Here is a 21,054-nt window from a genome sequence, read left to right on the forward strand (position 1 = left end):
ATGCTACATGTGTCAGACACAAGGCCCACATGTTGGTCTTTCAATTAATTATGAATATTATTATATGTATGGAATTAGCAACAATGATATTTCTGAGCAATTTGGCTATTTACTTTAACAGCAACAGCAACATTCCAGAAATAAACAACACTGCTTTAGGCTGAGATTAGACTGGGCTAGACTTACATTATGCTAAACTATACTAGGCATACATTAGTCTAAAAGATGCTAGGCTAGGTTTACACAATGCTAAACTACGTGAGACTAGGCTTACAGTTTGTTAAACTATACTATGCTTACACAATTCTAACATAAGTTTGTTAGTGAGCATCCAAGTGTCCAGACAAAATCTGTTGTTATCACTCCCACTTGTCAAGTAGGTGCTGGAGGGGAAATGTCTCAATAGCACACACACACAAACACACCCTCATCATAAACCAAAGGTTAATAGACTAATTGACTCAACAGAATTTCCAGGGCAGCAAATTAGGTAGAATTGATTAACTTCACTATCAGTAAAAATAGAAAATGACGGCAAAAACGACCAAACCAAAACACTGTGATTAAATACAGAAAAGTGTGTGCATGTGTTTGTCTGTGAGTTAATTAATTTCCAAAGCATCGACTCTCTGCATAAACTGTAATTACATCAACAGTATTCCAAGCTGCACTCCAAGATTGTTGCAGCTCATTGCCCCAATTAGCAAAGTTGCTCAGAGATTCATTGAAATTAACATTCTCTGCCAGACAATGCATGAATAAACAGCGGGTTTTCTGGACTCCCATTTGTCAAGGGAATTAAGAGTAAAATGTATAGCATTTTATAATTGGTACAGAGGTGATGCAGTAAGTTTTGTATGCTCAAAGACTTGTTTTCTTGAGTTAAATTGGAAATTTACATGTAAATTAATTCAGGTCAAACTAAATTACCAATGGTAATTGCACAGAACCTTGAAGGGAGCGTACAGTAGCTTCTTAAATCAATTTACACAGTTAATTTTCCAATTGATTACCACTTCAGATAGAGATTCTCCACGTTGTGAAAGTGTAGCCTCTCCTTCCTGACAAATTGGGTATTCTTCATTTCATTACTTTGCAGAATCACTTGACTGAGATAGGCTAGTGATTGTCAACTGGCAGAAAGTTACCCTGAAACAATGTGCTTCCTAAAGGATTGAATAAATATTTATGGACCATTGTTTGTCACTACTAAAGGCATGTTTGTTAAGTCAAGGTGAGAGCAGAAAAGAGGCAAAGACCCCATTAACAAACAGAAAAACATTTACCTTGCCCGGTAATCAGATGCAAACAAAGGCCAATCTGGGACAAGCAGAAACTTTCCAAGATGGGTAAACAAGTTTTCCGAAAAGGCTTCATTCAACCCAGAAAGCGGATGCAAAAGCGCACCCTGGGTTTGTTTTACCCGGTGTTGTCATCTTACCTTCTCAGTCACCAGCCTGTGTGTGTGGGTGCCTGAGCACAGCATGGCAGCCAACATGGTCAGCAGGTGCTGCTGCACTCGGCTAATCCCCAACACCAGGCTGTCCAGCACGGCCGGCAGCCCCACCTTGTCGATCACGCTCTGGAAGACTCCAACAGAGTGGCGGGTGATTCTGCACAAGGCCTGGGGGGCAGGTAGGGGGTGGGAGAGAATTGAAACCTGGAGAAATCTGCCATAAGAGACTGTATGTTTGTTTAGTTTATGTGGTTTGATAAGGTCCGTTCAATACCCAAAATAGCGACGGCATAAAGCACTGCACATCTGATACTTAGTCAATCAGTGTGTGTCTGTGTGTGTGTGTGTGTGTACACTTACAGAGACGGCACAGACACGGAGGGCATCCACAGTGGAGTGTGTGAACAGGTACCAGAGCATGGGACCTATCTCCATGGTGATGAAGCCCTGAGCCAACTGTGACACTGTGGTACACACATTCTCCACAATCTTAGCTGCCATGTGGTTCACCACCAGTTCCTCCTAATGAAACACACACTCACAGGAGTTACAAACACACACACACACACACACACACAAGCATCCATCCACAAACAAAACACAGGCATACACACTGTTCTACAAACTGACTACAAAGTGAAGCCCCCCTTCCGTCCTCTCCCACCCCAGGTTGCACCTTCCTCACCTCTTTCCTCACACTAGATCACCAGCTGGCCCCGTTCACCTGCTCTCCCACTCACTCACCTCGGAAGAATCCACTTTCCCTGTGTGTGGTATCATGGTGTTGGGAACACGGGTTGGACTCTTTCAGTTGTTGTATAAGGAAACGCCAGGTAAAAATATGACGTTTGTAAACTGCTAAGTTTGAGTTCAATCCTATATATCCTTAATATGTATTTAATTTCCCATTTAACCCTACCAATATTCTGTTAGTTATGGCACTTTTTCCTGTGTTAGTTTGTGTGTTGTAATATGTTCCTCTTGTGCTATAGAGGAAAACCCCACATGTAAAGCTTTCACCACACAGACCCACGGACAACGATTCCCACCCTGAAATTCCTAGTTACAACTGTCAATCATCTGGAACCCTTATTGTTGCCTGTGCTGCCAGAACTCAAATAAATCCATAAAACTTACACTCTGACCAGTGTGCAATGGTCTGATTCACACTAAACCAGCCCACTTTCTACTCTTCGACACACACGTGCACACACACACGGAATCAAATAAAAACAGAACAGAAAAATAACTAAACCATAGCTCGATTCTGTACACTGATAACTATATGAGAGGCTTTATACCTGAAGCAGAGCTCAGTACAAAACACAGAAGGTCAAGTCTGAAAGCAAAAGGCTCCTCAGGATTCACTACACTCAGCTCTATGAGTTGTTGTTTGTGAATGAGGAATGTTTGCTTGGTGAAAATAAAAAATTATTGTCTGACCATTGTCTGATCTTCTGTACACAATCAGCATTCTTGAACATTCAGTGTAATCTTGACACCGCACCAATTGGCTATACAAAGGAACGAACAGGGGGAATACCCCCCCCCCCCACACACACACACACACTCTGCGTGATACAGCTTGCTCATCTCTCCCACGGAGCTTCAAAGGATCATCCAGACGGCCTGACTCCAGTCACCAGATCTCCCACTCACTGCTGCCTCGGCAGGCCTTCCAAACAACAACACACTTCTCCACTGAATGAAGTGAAGAGAGCTGAGAGACTATCACACCTACAGTAGCCGTGAATGAGAGGGGGAGACACGATGGCCCCGCTTTGCTCTTGACCGCTCATCTTCTGACCTCAGGCACAGGACACTTCCTGCACTCTAGAAAGACTCTGAGATGATAACACATCTTTGAGTCCATCTATTCTACAGTATTCCGAGACGATAGTGCTGTAAGTGCATTTGAATACAAAAGGATCTCACCAAAGCACACTGCTAACCTAAGTTTCCCCCAAAAAACTGTAAGGATAGACTATAACATGGGTTTTCAGGACTGTTTCCCAATGCATTCTAAACTGGAATTCTGGTTGTAGACTCCAACAAGCATCACGCAGACTCGGTCTCACCTACATCGCAAAACTTTGGCTATTCCTCCTTCTTCAAGATCTTCTTTAGCCTCTCGCACAATCAAAAGAGGCTGAGGCCTCACATTGATCAACTCTGATCAAATGAAACGAGTCTTAACGCCCTCTTCTCCCCGAGCATTGACGTGAGCTATGTTTATGATTTTGAAAGGACATTGATTATTGACTGCATCTGATAAAATTTATTTAGATCAATCCTAGACTCAACTCGGTTCTTGATCCAAACCCCTATTTTCTGCCTTTCTTTAAGACTATTTATTTCTTCTAATTGGAACTGGAGTTCATTTTGCTTTAATACAGCATTTGTTAATAGCATTTGAACCTGATTTGCCACAAGTAATATCAAGGTAATAACCCGTTAAACTGATCCTTTATTATTAATCGCCACACCCCGCTACAAAGACTTGCCTGACTTAAAGGAGGACAAAACATGAAATATTAAGTGAGAATGAGTTGTCAAGGCATTCGATATGATAAGGTATTTCTGTGGAGTTTTTTATAGAATGAAAACCTCCACTGTAAAAAGTTATTTTGCCACTTTATTATCTGTATTTCTCTGTGTTACATCATGGAACCACTCTTTCTCAACTTGACTGCAGGCGTTGTACGCTTCTGAATTAGGCATGCCGGCGCTATGAAGATATATTTAAATGTAATATCAATTAAAAATGTGTCCTCAAACAAAAACATCCAGCTTGAACAGCTTTAACACACTGGCTATAGTAGCGGTCAGTGGGGGAATTGGAGCCCATGTGGAGAGGGGTGGACACTTGTAAAAGTCCACCATGAGATCTGCAATGCACAAACCTAGTCTGGAAAGCCTGCAATTATGATGATGAATCACCTCTGCCTTGAACATAAGTAGGGTAGTGTTGTGCGGTATTATGAGGAGTTGTGCAGTGTAGTATACTGCAGTGTAGTGTGGTATAGCATGGTGTATTGAAGTGCAGTGTGGTATAGCGTGGTGTAGTGTAGTATAGTGTGGTGTAACGTTACGGTGTAGAGTACCAGTCTATAGACTGGTTGAGAGGCTAGCTGAGTAGGAGGACACAGCCAGTGATTGACACAGTGCTGGAGGGCGAGTCAGTAGCAGCCAACATTTCACAGACGGAAAATTCCAGTCAGGGAGTACCAACCAGGAGAAAAAAATCAAAATCAAATTCCACACAGCAGCCTTAAGGTTCCTCTCCTACGCCGACGATCCTAAATCCCGGCACAAGGAAAGCCAGGCGTTTAAAAACACACTTTTTTTTTATTTTTCTGAGGTACTTCACCACTAAGGCCTGCCTCACAGCTAGAGGCGTGTAGAAGAATACATTTGAACCTCTCTCACAACAACAAGAACCAAACAAACTAAGTGAAAACTCTCAGTCAAGAACACAGCTTCACTGACTGGCGCAATCTTCCTCTAGCACACTGGCCTATCAGTTGTACCCGCGCTAGCTCAGGTACCACAAAGTCGTCAGCCCGAGCCATGACTAGGCCACAACGACTAACTCCAGCTCCATTCATGTGGGCCAATTCACTGGTTCAGCTTGAAGAGAAACAGGTTCAAACAAGAGCAATAATTCAACATGAAACAAAGTCCAAACTGCCTGTTTTAAATCACGGTCTTCACAGTAATGCTCTTCGTCTGCACACCTGAGGGACCAACAGCACAGTACAGAGAAGAAAGCAGTACATCAGAGGTTGTGCGGCGCCTCAACAAGATTAGTGTGTTGACTCGTGTGTGTGTGTGCACCTCTGATCTGTGCGTGGGTCTCTGTTGCGTGCGTGTGGATGCGTGTGGCTGTGTCTCGGTTCTGTGTGTCTGTTCTCTGTGTGTGTGTGTTTGAGAGAGCTCTGCAAACAGTCCAGGGCCGGGCGGTGAGGATGTTGTGGTTCCCCTCCAGCAGCAACAGGAGCCAGACGGTAATTAAGGTCCTTCAGAAGGAGCAGCACCTGGAACAGACGAACGCTCCGCAGCACACAACACTGCAGTCGCACACACCGGCCTCTCCTCACTGAGCTTCAGAGTGTGTGTGTGTGTGTGTGTGTGTCAATGTATACGCGTGTTACCCCTGTTTATCATCGAATCAGCATTTTCCGCTATATTCAAGGAGAAATATAAGGTCCTGCATTACACAATCCTAACGCAGTAGGTGCTGTGTGTGCGTGTAGGTTATTGGAATGCCGTGTGTAGCACTGCACAGGGCGTTATCTCGATTCCAGACCATACTGTATGTATGCTGTGCATAATTCAGTGGAGGTGTGATGTCCAGTAGCTGGTTATTAATCCTGGATATCCCGAGGTCACACAGCTACTGAGGAGGATTAGGCTGAGCCTGCCGGAGAGGAGCGGAACACTCTCTGTTCCTGTAGCGCGTGTGATTGTGTGTGTGTGTGTGTGTCAGCTCGCTGATAAATGTTTAATAGGCCTGGATCAGCGAGCAAGAGCGCAGAGGGGTTGTCGAATGTGTGTGAGAGTGTGTGTGTGTCTGTCTGTGAAGGCATGATGCCCAGGGGGTAGGGGGGCGGTGTCCCCTTGGTTTGTTTCTCTGCCGGGTACACACACACACACACACGCGCGCACACACACCCCAGCCTCTGTTCTCACACATACCTTTCATCCCGGCCAGTGCCAACATCATCTTCACACTCATAAATAATTTCCAGCCGCTCGAGTCTGGCCTGGAAAGCTCTCTGTCGCTCTCTGCCTCCACCCCTCCCTCCCTCCCTCTTTCTCACGCACCTACTGTTCACACACACAGTCTCTCTGCCTCCACCCCTCCCTCCCTCTTTCTCACGCACCTACTGTTCACACACACAGTCTCTCTGCCTCCACCCCTCCCTCCCTCTTTCTCACGCACCTACTGTTCACAACACAGTCTCTCTCCCACCCCCCCAACCCCCCCGCCTACTCTCAGTCCCTCTCTTTCCACCTCGAACATCTCCATCTCTCTCTCCCCCTCTCTCTGCCCCATCCCCTTAAAGCTGCCTCCCCCATGTTTTCACACCCCACCCCCATGCCTGGTGCCTCCTGGCAGTGTGTGTGTGTGTGTGTGTGTGTGAGGGACTGCCCTCAACAGGACCCCATGCTCCTCTCTGACATCTCACTCAGGGGGTCTGAGCCCCACCGTCGGCTGTGACCCTCTGGCGCGCACCGGCGACCATCACAGCTCCGATCACAGCTCCGATCACACCAAGAAACAACACATCCACTCTCAATTCAGCCGTGAAAAAAAAAGAAAAAAAGATATACATATATATATCCATCTATATATAGATATTTATAGGACATGGAATGACAGCCAAGTTGTAATTAGATGGAAGGGAATAGAATTCACAGCCCCCCATAAATATAACATGAACACCCCCTATATGGTTGCTATGGTGTTGATCCTAATTGCCATATGTTCTTGTTTACATAAATGTGTCGAAGGAATCACAGAATCTAGCGCTAGCCAATCAAAAGCAGGAGAAACTCCCACGTTCCCACGTTTTACGTTCGTGTTTTGCTGTGGGTGTGTTTGTGTGTGTGCATAGAGATGCACAGGGTACGGCTGTTCCTCCGGGAATACCCTGTGTTGTCAGTCAGTTTTCTCATCACTCGTAACTGATAATTAGCAGTCCAGCTCATCTCAGCTACTGTGTCAGTCATGGCACAAACACACACGGCACACACACACACACACGAAACTCCCTCTCCCCCAAGTTTTTATGCTAACGCTATTTTCCCCAATTGTGCTGGACTACAGTAGCCTACATTCCACAGATTCTTCTTGTTTGTCCCGGCACACAACGACAACACCCCCCCACCCACCCATAATTCCCCCATGTGCCAATCTCCATAATCAATTAGCTCCACACGGGTAGGAGCAGCCCAGTCTAAAGCCTGGCTAATGAACTTTGGCTCATGAATACTATCAACATACAGTGCAGACCCAACACCCCCCCTGGAGGAGGAAAAGCATCTCTGATTCGGCGAGACAAAAAAAAACAAACTCAGTTTAGCAATTAGCCAAATAAAGACATGAGGCACGGAGGCAGTTGAGCTGTACACACCAGTCCTGCCTGGCAGACTCACTTGTCTCTGTGACTTGCACAATGGTGCCTCTGTATCTACGTGTGTGTTTATGTGTGTGTGTGTGTGTGTGCGCGCGCGCGTCTACGGGGCCCTAATTGCCGCAGAGGTCAGACCGGGGAAGTGCTGAGGGGCTGTGTTTGATGCAGGTGTTTGTGACAGAGGTTCGCTGTGCTGCATGCCCTTGACTTGCAGGCTGGCAAACAATGCCTGTAGGCCTTCCAGCAGCCGCCGCAACGGCGGTATCATTACTGCACGGAGAGAACCCCCCCCCCCCCCCCCAACCCGCTAACACACAGACACACTCTCACACACACATACACACTACCCGCTGAGCACGGAGCTTGCAGTGTGCAGACTTACCCCTTCCCGAAGGCACCTCATTAACACAGTGTAGGAGGCAGCGGGAACGACCCACAATCCTCCTGGGTGCTCTTTCTTCTCCTCCTACAAGGGGGGGGGGGGGGGGGGGGAGGAATGGGAAGGGAAATGGGGGAACGGGGGGATGCGAGGAGGACGACGGGACGAGAAGAAAGCGAGGCGAGGTGAAGAGGAGAGGGGTGAGGGATGTTGAGGGAGGAGGAGGTGAGTGAGGCGAGAGAGGGCGTGAAGGAGGAGAGGGAAGGGCAATGGGAGGAAAAAAGGGGGAGATGGGGAGGGAGGAAGAGAAGATGGGAGGAGAGGAAGAGTAGGGGGGGAGAGAGAGAGAGAGAGAGAGAGAGAGAGAGAGAGAGAGAGAGAGAGAGAGAGAGAGAGCAAATGAGGGCAACAGAGAGAGGAAGAGAGAGGGGTGAGGGTAAAAACACAGAGGAGGGGAGGACAGGGAGGAGAGAGAGGGAGGAAGCTGTTAGTCATACGGAGCTCTGTACAGCTGCACAGCACATTGGGGGAACAATTAGAGCAAAACAAAGCAACAGTGATCGTAATTAGGCTAAATAAACACAACAATGTACTCCCAAACGTCAATTGAAGGACTCGGCTGGGGAATATGGATCACGGTACATGTATACGGTAAAATAGGGGTTGGAGAATGGGAGGCAGTACAACAGACCATATCACTTGTACCAGCATGGATCTAAAGTTGCACATATAATACTTCTGGAAGTAAATCATTCAGGTTAACTGTCTCACTATTCCCGTTTCTCGACATTTTTTATACATGTATTTTTATTGTTATTTGTTTTTCAGGACATGAATGTCGAACTTTCTTTATTGCATATCTTGCACTGTGCAGCATTGATCTGAAGGAGCAAAGATAAACTTAAGAAAGACAAGGTTTTATTCACACAACCTGTTCATACCAAGGCCTCTGGGGTCTAGGCCAACTGGTGAATTGTTTATGTGTTAACAAAGTCTGGGTCTGTGATTGTGTACCACTGTAGCAGAACGTTCCGACGCGTTTCAGACTGCTGCTTTGTTCACGCTACACAGATCTACGCTGGCCTCGAACGCAAAGAAAAATCAATCACGTGTGTTTCAACACTGCTCCTGTGCTCCAACCTCCAAATAGGGATTAGACAGGACCGAGTGAAAACTAAACATTCTCTGTAATTCCACGGGTATTGAGACAGCGGTATTGGTAATCGTTGGTCATTGATTTATGTGCATCAATGACATAAAGAGTACCACAAAAGTGTGTATTTGCATGTTGTGGTAGAGATAGCAAAAGCATCTAAAAATTGTTTCAGTGGAAATAAGCCATGTGGAGAAAGAGCACTTTGTAATCTCCTGCCAATTAGATATTGAGCTGAAATCAATTCACTTTGTGCATGTGTGTGTCCGTGTGTAAACAGTGCATGCGTGTGTGACTGTACATGCGTGTAAAGAAACCATCAACACATGCGTGCGCGCCAGTGTTTTTGTGTTGCTCGGTAAACCCAGGCCAAACGCACAGCTCAAAGTGGGATGAGAATTCTCCGGAAACATCCGGAAATATCTCAACCCAGAACCAAATGCCCTTCTCCTGAGTCTTCCAGAACTTCTGGAAGACTCCAGAAGCTCTGGGAGATCAGACAAACCTTATTGAAAAAACAACCAAATAGCCAACAGAAGCCCTCTGTATCTCGACACGGCAGTAAGTGGACGTTATTGGCGAGCGCTGAGGTAACGCACGGGGCAGTTGGCTGTGCCTACCTGGCTGGCGATGAGATAGAGCAGCTCCCCTAGTGGTGGGAGCAGACACTGCTTCAGCTTGCTGTTCCGGAAGTTCTCTCGGATCAGCTCGGTGAACATAGCTACCGCCTGGAGAGGGGGAGAGTGGCACATACAATCCATTTGAAAAGCAGGGAAATAACCACTGTATGTCTTGCACTGTTTAATACTGTATGGCTAGAACTGTGCATGTCTAGTCATGTCTAATGGGCTGCATGTACTATGAACTATTCACATGAACATTCGTTTTGGATATGATGTTGACTGGATGGGTATTGTGTGAGCGAAACAGCACCATCAATGCTAGGTGAGGTGAAACAGGCCTCTACGTTGTTTAACTGCATCCTGATTTGACACCCAGCAACACAACGTAAGGATGGGTTACATTGGTTTTTCAGTGTATGGAATGAGCATGTTGGCTGGCTGAGGTTTGAACAAAAAGAGAGAGAGGCTCGTGAGGATTAGCGCGCGATGCGTCATTATAGCTCTCGAAGAATCCTGGAAGTAATCACCTCATGGCCGAGACAAACAGACGCGTATCGACACACCCGCTCTCACGGACTCCTGCGAAACTGTAGCCGCTCGCTCTCAGACGCCACCAAACACCACTCCCCCAAACACACACTAAGACAGCTGCGGAACGCCTCCTCTACACACACCCACCGTGGGCACACACACACGCACGCACCTGCGGTACGTGGGCACACACTCACACGTTATCTATGTGCGCGCACACCCCCATATGCCCCTATATGCAAGGGCGCACACACTGGCACACTCACACACATATACACAGATTGCTTCTGAAATGAGCATTTCCCCATCTCTCCTCCTCCAGAGGGTGTGATGTGGCGAGGATGTGACGGTCGCTTCTGCAGCAGCTCCCTCTCCCAGCAGGGTGCCTGTGTTAATCCCCTGCCTGCCTGCCTGCCTGCCTCTGAGCTGCCTCCTTCCATCTCTGTGCTGCCTCCATGCCTCGGTGTTACCTCCCTGCCTCTGAGCTGCCTTGCTGTTTCCCTGCCTCTGAGCTGCCTCCCAGCCTCTGAGCTGCCTCCCTGCCTCTGAGCTGCCTCCCTGCCTCTGAGCTGCCTCCCTGCCTCTGAGCTGCCTCCCTGCCTCTGAGCTGCCTGCTTGCAAAGTCTGCCACCCAGCCTCTTTACCTGTTTACCATTTCTAACTGCCTTTCTCTCCGCTTCTCATTCGGCCCATTTCCTGTCCTCTGCCTCGGTAAGTGTCTGTCTTTCTGCCTCTGCCACTCGCCATTCCTCCTGCCTCTTGCGTACGTGCTAGCCTGTCCTCCGCCTGCCTCTCTCGTCTGTCTGTCCGCCTGCCTGACTGCACGAGCCTGCACCCGCTAAACAGCATAAATGATGACTGCGGGCAACAGATGGAAACAGATGTTTGCGGGCGCGTTTTGATGCGAGCCTCGCCGCCTTGGCAGGAGGCTCCCTCTCTCTCTGCGCTGCTGAGTGGAGATGATCCGCCGTTCAAGACAACAAACGCACCAAACTTGGAGCCACACCACACGGCCATTTCCCCCAAACGCATCATTATCTTTCCCCGCACTGTACCCTCAATACACACGCACGCACGCAGATGCACACACAACAAGCACACACGCACACAGCCTCGCATAAGGAGAGGCGGCGGGCGAAGGCCACCCAGCATTTCCCGGCTCATCTGCACGATTCAGACAAGGACTAGTTAGTCAAGACAACGTGAAATCCCTTTGGAAGCAACCAAGGCGAGTGTATTAGGCTGAACTCCAACCAGACAATAACACCGGAGTAAATTCCCGGCATTCGTGGAGGGAAAAAAATCGGTATTTTTGGTTGTCCTCGTCAGAGTATCTAGCAAGTCGGAACTTATGACTGGGTGCTGACAGGGATGCTAGTTTGGTGACGTCATCATCGGCCCATGGAGACTCGGCCGCCCGATAGGACGAAGCAACGTCTTATTGAGGGATGGACAGAGAACGGGAAAGAGGGAGGGAAAGGGGGATAGAGGGAGGGAGTGTGGGGAGGGCTAATAATACCAGCTAGACATTGACTGGACGTGACCTGCCGCGATGAGGAGAGTTCAGATCAATGGGCCGGCCGTGTGTGGAGAAGGGCCGGGCTTTGATGCAGGAACTTGGGACAAGAGGACACAGCTGACCCCAGAGCCTTGGCTGCACACGGCAGCCTGTGGTCACTCTCGTGGATTACCAATGGAACACAAGGTCGCTGGCTCTGGGCTGATGCTATTGACGCCCAGTCCGCTTGACAAGTAGCACGCTTGTTGGCGCGGATTCGTTAGCGAGGGGGGTGTGGTGCGGAGGGTCGTGCAGAACCTCGCAGGACGTACTCCAAAGAGACGCGTCCGTAAGCAGCCGCGGACCCTGATGACGATGAGTAGCTCTGAGGACCTCCGCTCGGAGGACACGTTCCAAACACGCGCAGTGGATCGCAGAGCGAAGGGGCGCGCCAGCTATCCGAGCCGTTTGGATCCACACGTACACCCTCTGGTGAGCACATTCGTGTCCGCACCCCCCGCGCAGACCCTCCAAAACTCGTGGATTCGGAAAGTCTAACCCCGGCTCGAGGAGGGCGTGCGCGTTGTGGCCGCCGGGCAGTCGAAGTGAGGAGAACCTGCAAATGTGGGCTGGTGGCACTGGGAAGCCCTGCTCCTGCCAGGAGAGAGAGAGGGAGCGAGAGAGAGAGAGAGACAGAGAGAGGGAGCGAGAGATGCATATCTACAGAGGGATAGATCTAAAAGAGTGCCTGTATTTATAACAGCGCGGCAATACCTACAATTGGGATTACGATTCATTAAAGCAGTGGTCCTTTAGTTCTGCGTCAAACAGAACGGACACTGCAGTCGCGCTGGAGAGTGAACAAGAGAACGGAGAGAGGGAGAGTTTGACCATCATGGCGGACCGGTGCAATGGACAGGGACACATAAAGGTGGAGCGTCTCTGAATCCCCCACACCCCCAACCACCCCCTCCTATCTGGGGAACAAAGCCCCCCGCCCTGGAACTCAAATCGCCATGACTGCAGCCGACCCTCAAACACAGCCCCCCTGTGGAGACCGCAGAAACACACGGAAAAACATCCAAAACACCCAGAACATAGAAACACACACACACACACCAACACAAGCTAGCTAAGCTGGCTCTGCCCGGGGGGGCAAGGGGAGGACCCAGCGCCGACTGAGGGGGAAGTCACGGCGCCATAAACCCGCTCGCACCGCGTGCGCACACACCCACGCGTTCTACAACGCGACCGACGTACCCTCCACCGGCGCCATACACACACACTCGCCGCTACGTTTCGCGCACACACATCGAAAGCCGCGCTCTCCACCACAATGCCAGACACCTCTACTCAGCCTTTGTCGGCCATTTTGTGGCGCTTTCCAGCCTCTTCCCCCTCCATCGCTGGCGAGGTGTTTAGCTTTCCGCCAGAACGGAAGCCGTGAAAAGAACGCCGCGACAAAACCACCACAAAGCCGTGGATCAAGGGCGAGAGGAGCCAGATTTCACATCAAATAGAAACCTGGGTTTGAAATGATTAAGCGTGATGTCTTTGTATGTGCGCGCGCGCGCGTGTTGGTGTGTATCTTTGATGGGCTCGGTGAGGCTGTTCGGGGGGGGGGGGGGGGGATGGTGATTGGAGCCGGCTGCGACACGACCACTGACTTCTACTGATACCTGGTGGAGCTTCCTGGTATCGCAGCCTGGTAGACTGGAAAACGGTGTGTGTGTGTGTGTTGGGTTATGCGATATGAACCAACCTCAGTGACCGGGGTCTCCTCTGAAAGGTCGGTGCAGTGTAGGGCCAGGAGACCCAGAACCCTCATCACCTTGGTTCTCCTGAAACACACGCACCCACACACAATAATGACATCATGCAATGGCCCACGCTGCCAACGTGTTATAAAGCTCAACCCCTCCAACATCCTGTCGTCTGTCCGAGTGACTACGTGATCGGAGGCATGTCCTCTCAGACGTCGGCATTTCACAGCACAGGGCCACAGTAGGCTGGTGAAGTGAAGTGCATGCTACACATTCCTTCCACACATGAGCCTTGGGAGGATCCTAAGAGTGAGAATGCCAGGCCGATTGCCCCATGCAGCATGTCGACAGGGAATCGCAAGGCCTTTGCAGTCAGACGGCCACCGGGTGAGCCCCGTCCAGCGCACTGTCAACGGTGACACGGAGAGAGGGGATTTTCTTTCGACTCGCGTCGTCTCAACAGTTCCTACATGTTAGAATTTGTCAATTGCGTAAGTGTATGAAATTGAAACGATGCTGTGTTAAGATCAATCCTGTAATTGCCTTCACGGTTGAGGGGCTTGTGATCATTGAAAAAACATATTATATTTTTGGTTCTACCTTTTTCAATAACTATTGAAATGGATATTTCTTGGTTAGAAGACAATCTCAGCTTTTTGGACCTTATCCTATATAGCGTCCTGGTGCCGGGTAGAGGTTAGTGCATACTCACACATCCCAGTTAGGAGCCAGTCTCAGCTGTTGGGTCAGCACTGGGAACTGGGGCACAGGGGAAGAGAAGGACAAGGACACCCTGGTCAACACTGGTCACTGGACACCACCGTGGTGCGGCTGTGGCATCTAGTCCAGCTGTCCCACAGCCCCACTGGCTCACTAAGGTGGAGCAGCCAAACAGACCACACAGCATAGTTTGACAGTTTGGTAGCAAGTGTAAAGGCCCTTTCAGACATAACGCGACAACGGCACCATCGCGCCCTGAAAGCCACTAGTCAGTCGTGAGCTGAACTCCTAGTCAGTCGTGAGCTGAACTCCTAGACAGTTGTGAACTCCTAGTCAGATGTGAACTCCTAGGCAGTTGTGAACTCCTAGGCAGTTGTGAGCTGAACCTGCCGGCGAGCGTGGGGCACACTCTGCACAATCACATTCTGTCTAAAAAGACCTTAACTGCTATGCAGAAAGAGCATTCTACAGTAAATTAGTTAATACAACAATTTATTTAGTGTAAGGTCTATTTCTCTAAGTTGAAATCATATTCGTAAAAGTATTAGCATTTCTGTTCACATCTGTTCAAATGTATCTAGGGGTCCATCTAGTGGTTGGATATGAATATTTTGTGGGACTTGTTTTAAAATCGAACTGATTTATAATGATCAGAAGACATATTTACATTTTCCAGTCTTAATCTTATTTTTGAAAGCTGTTTAAGTCAGTTTTCTACTTCTCTCTAAAGCTTGACTTTCTAGAGTCAATAATGTAATAAGAGTGTTGAATCTCCCAACAAAACAAATCTACCAACATATAAATGTATTTAATAATAGCATCAGACCTAGGTCAATAATACAGATGAAATACATTATTTATACTTGTATTTGAAGTAAACAACGTGTTTGAAAAATATAACCATCCATCAGCTGTGGGGCAACTTGGTCCTGACAACAACCTCCACATAGTTTGTGCAGACGTGGGGAGTGGCTGTTGTATTGTATTGTGTTACATGACCGGTGAAGGCTTGCTGATTAAAGCACAGGAAGTGACAGTCTGTTCACTTCCACAGGAAATAGGACAGTCATTGTGCTTCCTACTTCCTGCACCATCCCTTTGTACAGTAAGGCTTTCGGCCAAGAGAATGACAAAGGCGTCTAAGAATTCAATCGGACACAGTAGTATTTCAACACACTCTGATTAGTCTGACCAGTGGTGCCCACTGTGTGTGTGTGAGAGTGTGTGTGTGTGTTCAACCTTGAGAATCGAAGGCTGAAAGTCTTCCACTTGAATCCCTCACCAGTTTGGAGTTGATGAGGCGGGTGGCGATGGCCCGGTGTGCAGCCACGGAGCAGAGGTAGCACAGCAGGTTGAGTCTGGAGCGGGTGGAGGCCGGCAGGGCTGGAGGCGGCACAGGCGGAGGGGCCGGGCAGGGCTTGAGGTGGGCCTGCTGGGAGGGTTCCAGACAGGCACACAGCTGCTGCAGGAAAGCTGACCAGTCGTCGGGACTCATGGACACCAGCTTCTCCACTGCAGAGGGGCAAGGGAGAAAAGAGAACAGATAAGGGGAGATGAGAGAGGATAAGGGAGGAAAGAGAAAATGTAATGATGTGTCCGCAGGCGGCGGACCCCTGCTTGTGGGAGGAAGATGTGTGTGTGTGTGTGTGTGTATCTCACATCGGCTCCTTTATGAATGGCAACAGATGTTCCATCGGAGGCCTCCAGTGGACAGGGACAAATTAGGATTGCAACCACTGAGCCGATTTAGAAGGCCTTACCTGAGTGTGCTGGGACACACAGAGTCTTGGGGTCGTATCGCACTGGGGCACTTTTCAGAATCTGTGGAAAATAGTTCTCCAGTGTTTTACACGCTGTGTCAGAAAAGAGTGCGTACACGCAAACACATCCAAATATGTGTTTTTAGGCCTTATTCACACACACACACCTTGGGGTTGTCCATAATAGGGGTCACGGTAAGGTCAGCCTCAGTGTGGACCAGCTCCTTGATACAGGAAGTGATGTCACCCATGCCACTAAGCAGTAGGCTATCCTGGGGGGTTAGGGACAGGGCTGGTTTAATGATGTAGAACAAGTGGTTATAGTCCTTTTATACTTTCATATGAACTTACTTCAGATACTGGGTGACTCAGAAACTTGTAGGGGAGATGTGTGCGACACAAAGTATCGGAATGCCCAATTAAGGTTTTGGATAAATAAATGGTGGTTGTACTTCACCATCAAAACAACAGAGGGCGGAACATGATCCTAAAACAGACGTGCCTGAGCGTAACATTTCCCGTAACAACTTGACATCGGGTCAGTCTGTGTATTTCTGACTGTTAAGATATCACGGTAAAACATACATCTTAGAGACCTCAGAGATCAAACACAGATCTTATCTCTTATCTAATCTATGTTGCACTCACCTGAGTTAAGCAACTTCGTGCGTTGCTAGTTGTGTCTCTGGCAGTACAACTCATTCTTGGAGTTGGACGGGAACTGTTGGATATCAACAAATAGATATACTGATTTACCATGACAATTACCATAAAGACTTTTTGACCTGAATTTTGACCTGACCTGAATTTTGAATAGATTTCTAGCTAAAGTATAAGGGCCTCTATTTTAATGGTTTAACCAGTTTACAGATTGTATTCATTAATTTTTTATTGCATGGTTTAAAAGTTCATCGTCTTGTCACTACAGATCACTTTCGTTTTCAAGTTGCACTCAAACTGAAAGCTAAGGCAACATGGATTTAGAGATAACTGCCTACCATATAGTCAAGTACCTGTCATATTATGGCCATACTTCTAAACAGAAATGTGGAAATGATTGATGCTGTTTGATCATATCTACAATGGTGTAGCCCTTAGTATTAGATAGTAGTAAGTGTGGGCTCTTGAAGATAAGAATGTTTACTTCTCTTTCACATTTGTATCTGTAGAATGGATTCATGAAAATATAAGAATACATGAATATGTGTATGTTATCTCCCGATATTGATCCTTACATAGTTTTTGGGGGGGTCAGCTCCATTTTCGAATTCAATAGAATATCAAAAATATGTTAATATAAGATATTCTGCTTGACTGATGCTTTAGCAACTGGGCACAAAAAGAAATGGGACAGAAAAAGCACCTGAGCAGGAAGATGGATTCTCTGGCGTCTCCATCCAGCGCACTCTTAGGTCTGAGCTCTGGTACATTGTCTGGACGGGAGAGAACAACAAACCACCATGATGCCGATACCTGAAATGCGTGGTGTCTGATGACGAGGCATATGCTCCCTTCTGAAGGAGGCCACCCGAACCACGTTGGCCTCATGTTCAACTGACAATCATCTCATATTACACACACGCACACGCACCCAATGTACAGCACAGCCGTAGTATGTATTATGGGTTACGTGCAACACAACGTGTCTCCACGGACCCACCCTGCCCCCATCCAGCCCCCAGCCCTCACTGAAAGCATTACCTAATCGAAAGGACTTATTGGGGTGCATGACAACTGGTTCGTCAACACCAGCTGCCACTGTGGTCCCTGGCCAACCCTGTCTCGGGAGGGTCCCTGAGGCTGGTCTGGCTTCTGCCGGCTGGCTGGGGGGGTGCAGCCCATCCTCCTCTCTCTCCATGCTGACAAAACACATGGGTCAAGGATCCGTTACCAGATCAGGCTTCAGTTACCCAGAACATCAGCACATGTGGATAAGTCCCAAGACAGGGACCTGACGATTTTCATGGCTTTGAATTAATCAGCATGTACGACTCAGTGCATGGAAATGGTCCCTGTGACCCTAATACGCAGTCCAGTATCTGTGAGTGCCCCCCCTTGCATATTTCAAGTACAAAAGACCCAGCAAAACATTGTGTTCTTGTTCTGGGAACTACAATAGGTGGAAATGGTGCATGTCGGCAGGAGGTGGAAGGAGTTAGCCTCCTGTTAGGAAGCCTCACTGGTTCACAGTATTATTATACATGTCTGGTGGTGGACAAAAGGAAATTGATTAGGATTGTCACAATGCAAATCTGATACTGTTGAACACCAACTCCACCTGGAGCAGATGGAGGCCTCTCTCTCCTCCTCAGTGAGAGCTCCTGTCCAGAAGGGGTGAGCCACAACCTGAGGCCAGCTCATTCTGGTTGGAGCACAATCCCAGTGAAAAAACAACGCAGAGCAGTTAGAGCTTTTCCAATCCAAACTTTGTAGGCAAAGGGAAGATTTGATGTCTAATGTTCATGAAATGGTTTCTGTTCATTGACTCAGGTAGCTTGATTGTGAAAGGCTCACCTCTTCTGTGGATCTTTCTGGAGCAGACCTTTGAGAAGGCTTTGGAACTCCTTACTAGGCGTGCTTGAGGCAGACCCTTTGGAGAACAAAACACATTTTGGCCATGTGATGAAGAATATTATAATAATATACTATATAAATATATATATATATACTATAGAAATATATATATATATATATATATATATATATATATATATGGATTATCACTCTACCCGGTTGTCTTGGAGATGGAGTATCATCATGTAGAATCTTCTCAATCAGCTCAGGGAAAGACTCGGAGTAGAACGGCGGCTTTCCTGAGATGCACACATTATAGTCAAACATATCTAAGAATATGAACATATCAAACACAGAGAAGATAAACAGATCTGGTTGTGTTGTGTGTGTGTGTGTGTGTGTGTGGTTTGGTACCTGAATACATGTTGTAAAGGATACAGCCCAAAGCCCACAGGTCACTACTGACAGTAGTTTCTCCTCCCTTCACTACCTCTGGAGCACTGAACAGAGGAGAACCTGCAGAGACACAGCTCTTAGCTGAGACGATACCTTATACCTACTGTCCTCAGTCAATTCTAACATAAGCATTGCTTTCCAGTCTCACAGCATTATGGAGCGTAAATGAGCTCAGCCTAATGTACATTCTACAAGTACAAGTGCCTGATACAAGTGTCAGCTGAAAGACACCTGGAGAGTGAAGTGATGACCTTGCCTTGTGTTCTATTCTTGATGTTCCTGCTGGTGTTCTCCTGGCCTTCTCCTCCCGCCTCCTGAGAGGAAACCAGGGCAAAGAACTCCTCCAGGTTCTCTCCTTCTGCTTTCGACAGGACGAGGTTAGACAGCTTCAACGTCCCTGGTCCATCCAACAAGATCTGGAGAGAATCACTGGATTTTTAACCAAAGTACATTTTTATCTGAATACTGTTTTTAGTCGATTTGATAAGACTGTATGTGATACATGAATGAGTACATGACGGTGAGCAGACAGATCATAGACTGTACTGTACCAAGAGCCTCTGAAATGATCTGGACAATCTCTATAGTGCACCTTGGAGGGGGTGAGGTCAGAGAAGACAATGCCAGCATCATGGAGGTGTCTGAGGCCTTTGACCAGGTCAATGGCAAACTCCCGGACCACCTCCTCTGACAGACACTCATCCTGGCTGATGACTGACTCCAAAGAGCCCCCTACAGCACAAAGCAATCAGGAGCAAATGCAACATTCTCATCAAGTATTTCTGAATCGTTAAAGACCCTGGTCTAAGACTCCACATGCCTAAACACTGTCAATACCCATGGAACAATATGTGGTTTATGGGCGCACCATGACCTAAAGATGTTTGATTTTAGGTATCATAATCATGATGACCCCTCTGTATCTCACCTGTACACAACTCCACCACCAGCCACAGATGGTTGCTGGTTTCATACCACTCATAGAAGGTCACCACATTCTCATGTTTGATATCGTGGGTCAGTCGTACCTAAGAAATAGCCAGGATGAGCTCAGTTGAAAGTTGATTGCTAAGTTGAGTTGAGTCCAACGTGACAACTTTGTAAAACATGCTGTTGATTCTTACATGGTTGGTGATTTCAGGCCTTTTCGACTTGTCACTGCAGATGATGGCTACGAATTTGATGCTGCCTTTCCTCCGTCCTTTATACACCACTGACTTGCTGCCTGTTCCTATCTCCTCATACAACACGAAATTCTCCATCTGATCTGTAGTGCAATGGAAGAATGAAGGTATATCTGGTATTTTTGTCAACAACATACTTACACAATGTGCTGTAACTGGATTATTCTAGCATTAAAGCTTATTCTTAAAGTGATGTAAAAAAAAATACATGGAAAAACTGCTTAACTTGTTAGAAAGCAAGCCTTACGACGTAGCTGGGTTTGTTAGCACAACTAGCTAGCACAACATTGTCTACTTACTGGGCACAGTCTAGTAGTGCCCGAATGGAAGCAATGAATGAAATACGTTTTTGAAAAACTAAGAAACAATATAGCTAACAGTTTGGCAGCATGCAACAATTAATAGACGTGATGTAGCGCTAATGTTATTCAAACAGTATAATTATGGCATACTGAAATTGCTTCAATAAACGTCAGGTTAGCTCAACTGTACCTCGAAAATTCACAAACTTCTTAACAATAAACGCGCTCTAACTGTTACCGGAAACAATTTTGGGTTGTTCCATTCCATGTTTAGGGGAAGCAAGTACACCTCGTGACGTAATGTATTCAAATTTCCGACATTTTCACGATAAATAATATTACTATGTTTACAATTCTGAAATATATTTACACTTATGTGTCTGAATTGGGCACGTGTTTATAAAGTCCAAACTTTTTTTAAACAAGTTTTTCATTTAAAATACCTCTTAATGGGTTATTCTTCAGTTGCTAGGATACAAGACACACGCGTACCTGCAGATTTGTCAACGTATTTAATCAATCATGCCTTAAAATATTGTCAGTGGACACCAATCTTGATATAACATTTACGATTT

At 47.3% G+C, this 21,054-nt stretch overlaps 1 protein-coding gene across 5 annotated transcripts in view; it reads right to left on the reverse strand.

Moving 5' to 3' along the window:
• ulk4 (unc-51 like kinase 4) overlaps nucleotides 1-20,748 on the reverse strand; it is a 75,244-nt gene extending 54,496 nt beyond the window's left edge. For 2 of the 5 annotated variants that reach the window (XM_047028416.1, XM_047028453.1), the window contains exons 1-21: nucleotides 20,670-20,748; nucleotides 20,118-20,260; nucleotides 19,922-20,021; nucleotides 19,586-19,725; nucleotides 19,250-19,409; nucleotides 18,952-19,053; nucleotides 18,753-18,836; nucleotides 18,538-18,613; nucleotides 18,302-18,385; nucleotides 17,725-17,882; nucleotides 17,387-17,456; nucleotides 16,672-16,744; nucleotides 16,191-16,295; nucleotides 16,024-16,084; nucleotides 15,546-15,775; nucleotides 14,256-14,302; nucleotides 13,543-13,621; nucleotides 9,749-9,856; nucleotides 7,979-8,062; nucleotides 1,817-1,978; nucleotides 1,442-1,624 (exon numbers count right to left, since the gene is read on the reverse strand). In XM_047028416.1, the coding sequence (XP_046884372.1) occupies nucleotides 1,442-1,624; nucleotides 1,817-1,978; nucleotides 7,979-8,062; nucleotides 9,749-9,856; nucleotides 13,543-13,621; nucleotides 14,256-14,302; nucleotides 15,546-15,775; nucleotides 16,024-16,084; nucleotides 16,191-16,295; nucleotides 16,672-16,744; nucleotides 17,387-17,456; nucleotides 17,725-17,882; nucleotides 18,302-18,385; nucleotides 18,538-18,613; nucleotides 18,753-18,836; nucleotides 18,952-19,053; nucleotides 19,250-19,409; nucleotides 19,586-19,725; nucleotides 19,922-20,021; nucleotides 20,118-20,255 (2,244 nt within the window). In that variant the 5' untranslated portion in view covers nucleotides 20,256-20,260; nucleotides 20,670-20,748. The other 3 variants (XM_047028434.1, XM_047028425.1, XM_047028442.1) reach the window with 3 other exon arrangements.
• Between the last annotated feature and the right edge of the window lie 306 nt (nucleotides 20,749-21,054).

This window comes from Hypomesus transpacificus, chromosome 2 (assembly GCF_021917145.1).
Source record: "Hypomesus transpacificus isolate Combined female chromosome 2, fHypTra1, whole genome shotgun sequence".
In the NCBI taxonomy this organism is placed as follows: domain Eukaryota; kingdom Metazoa; phylum Chordata; class Actinopteri; order Osmeriformes; family Osmeridae; genus Hypomesus; species Hypomesus transpacificus.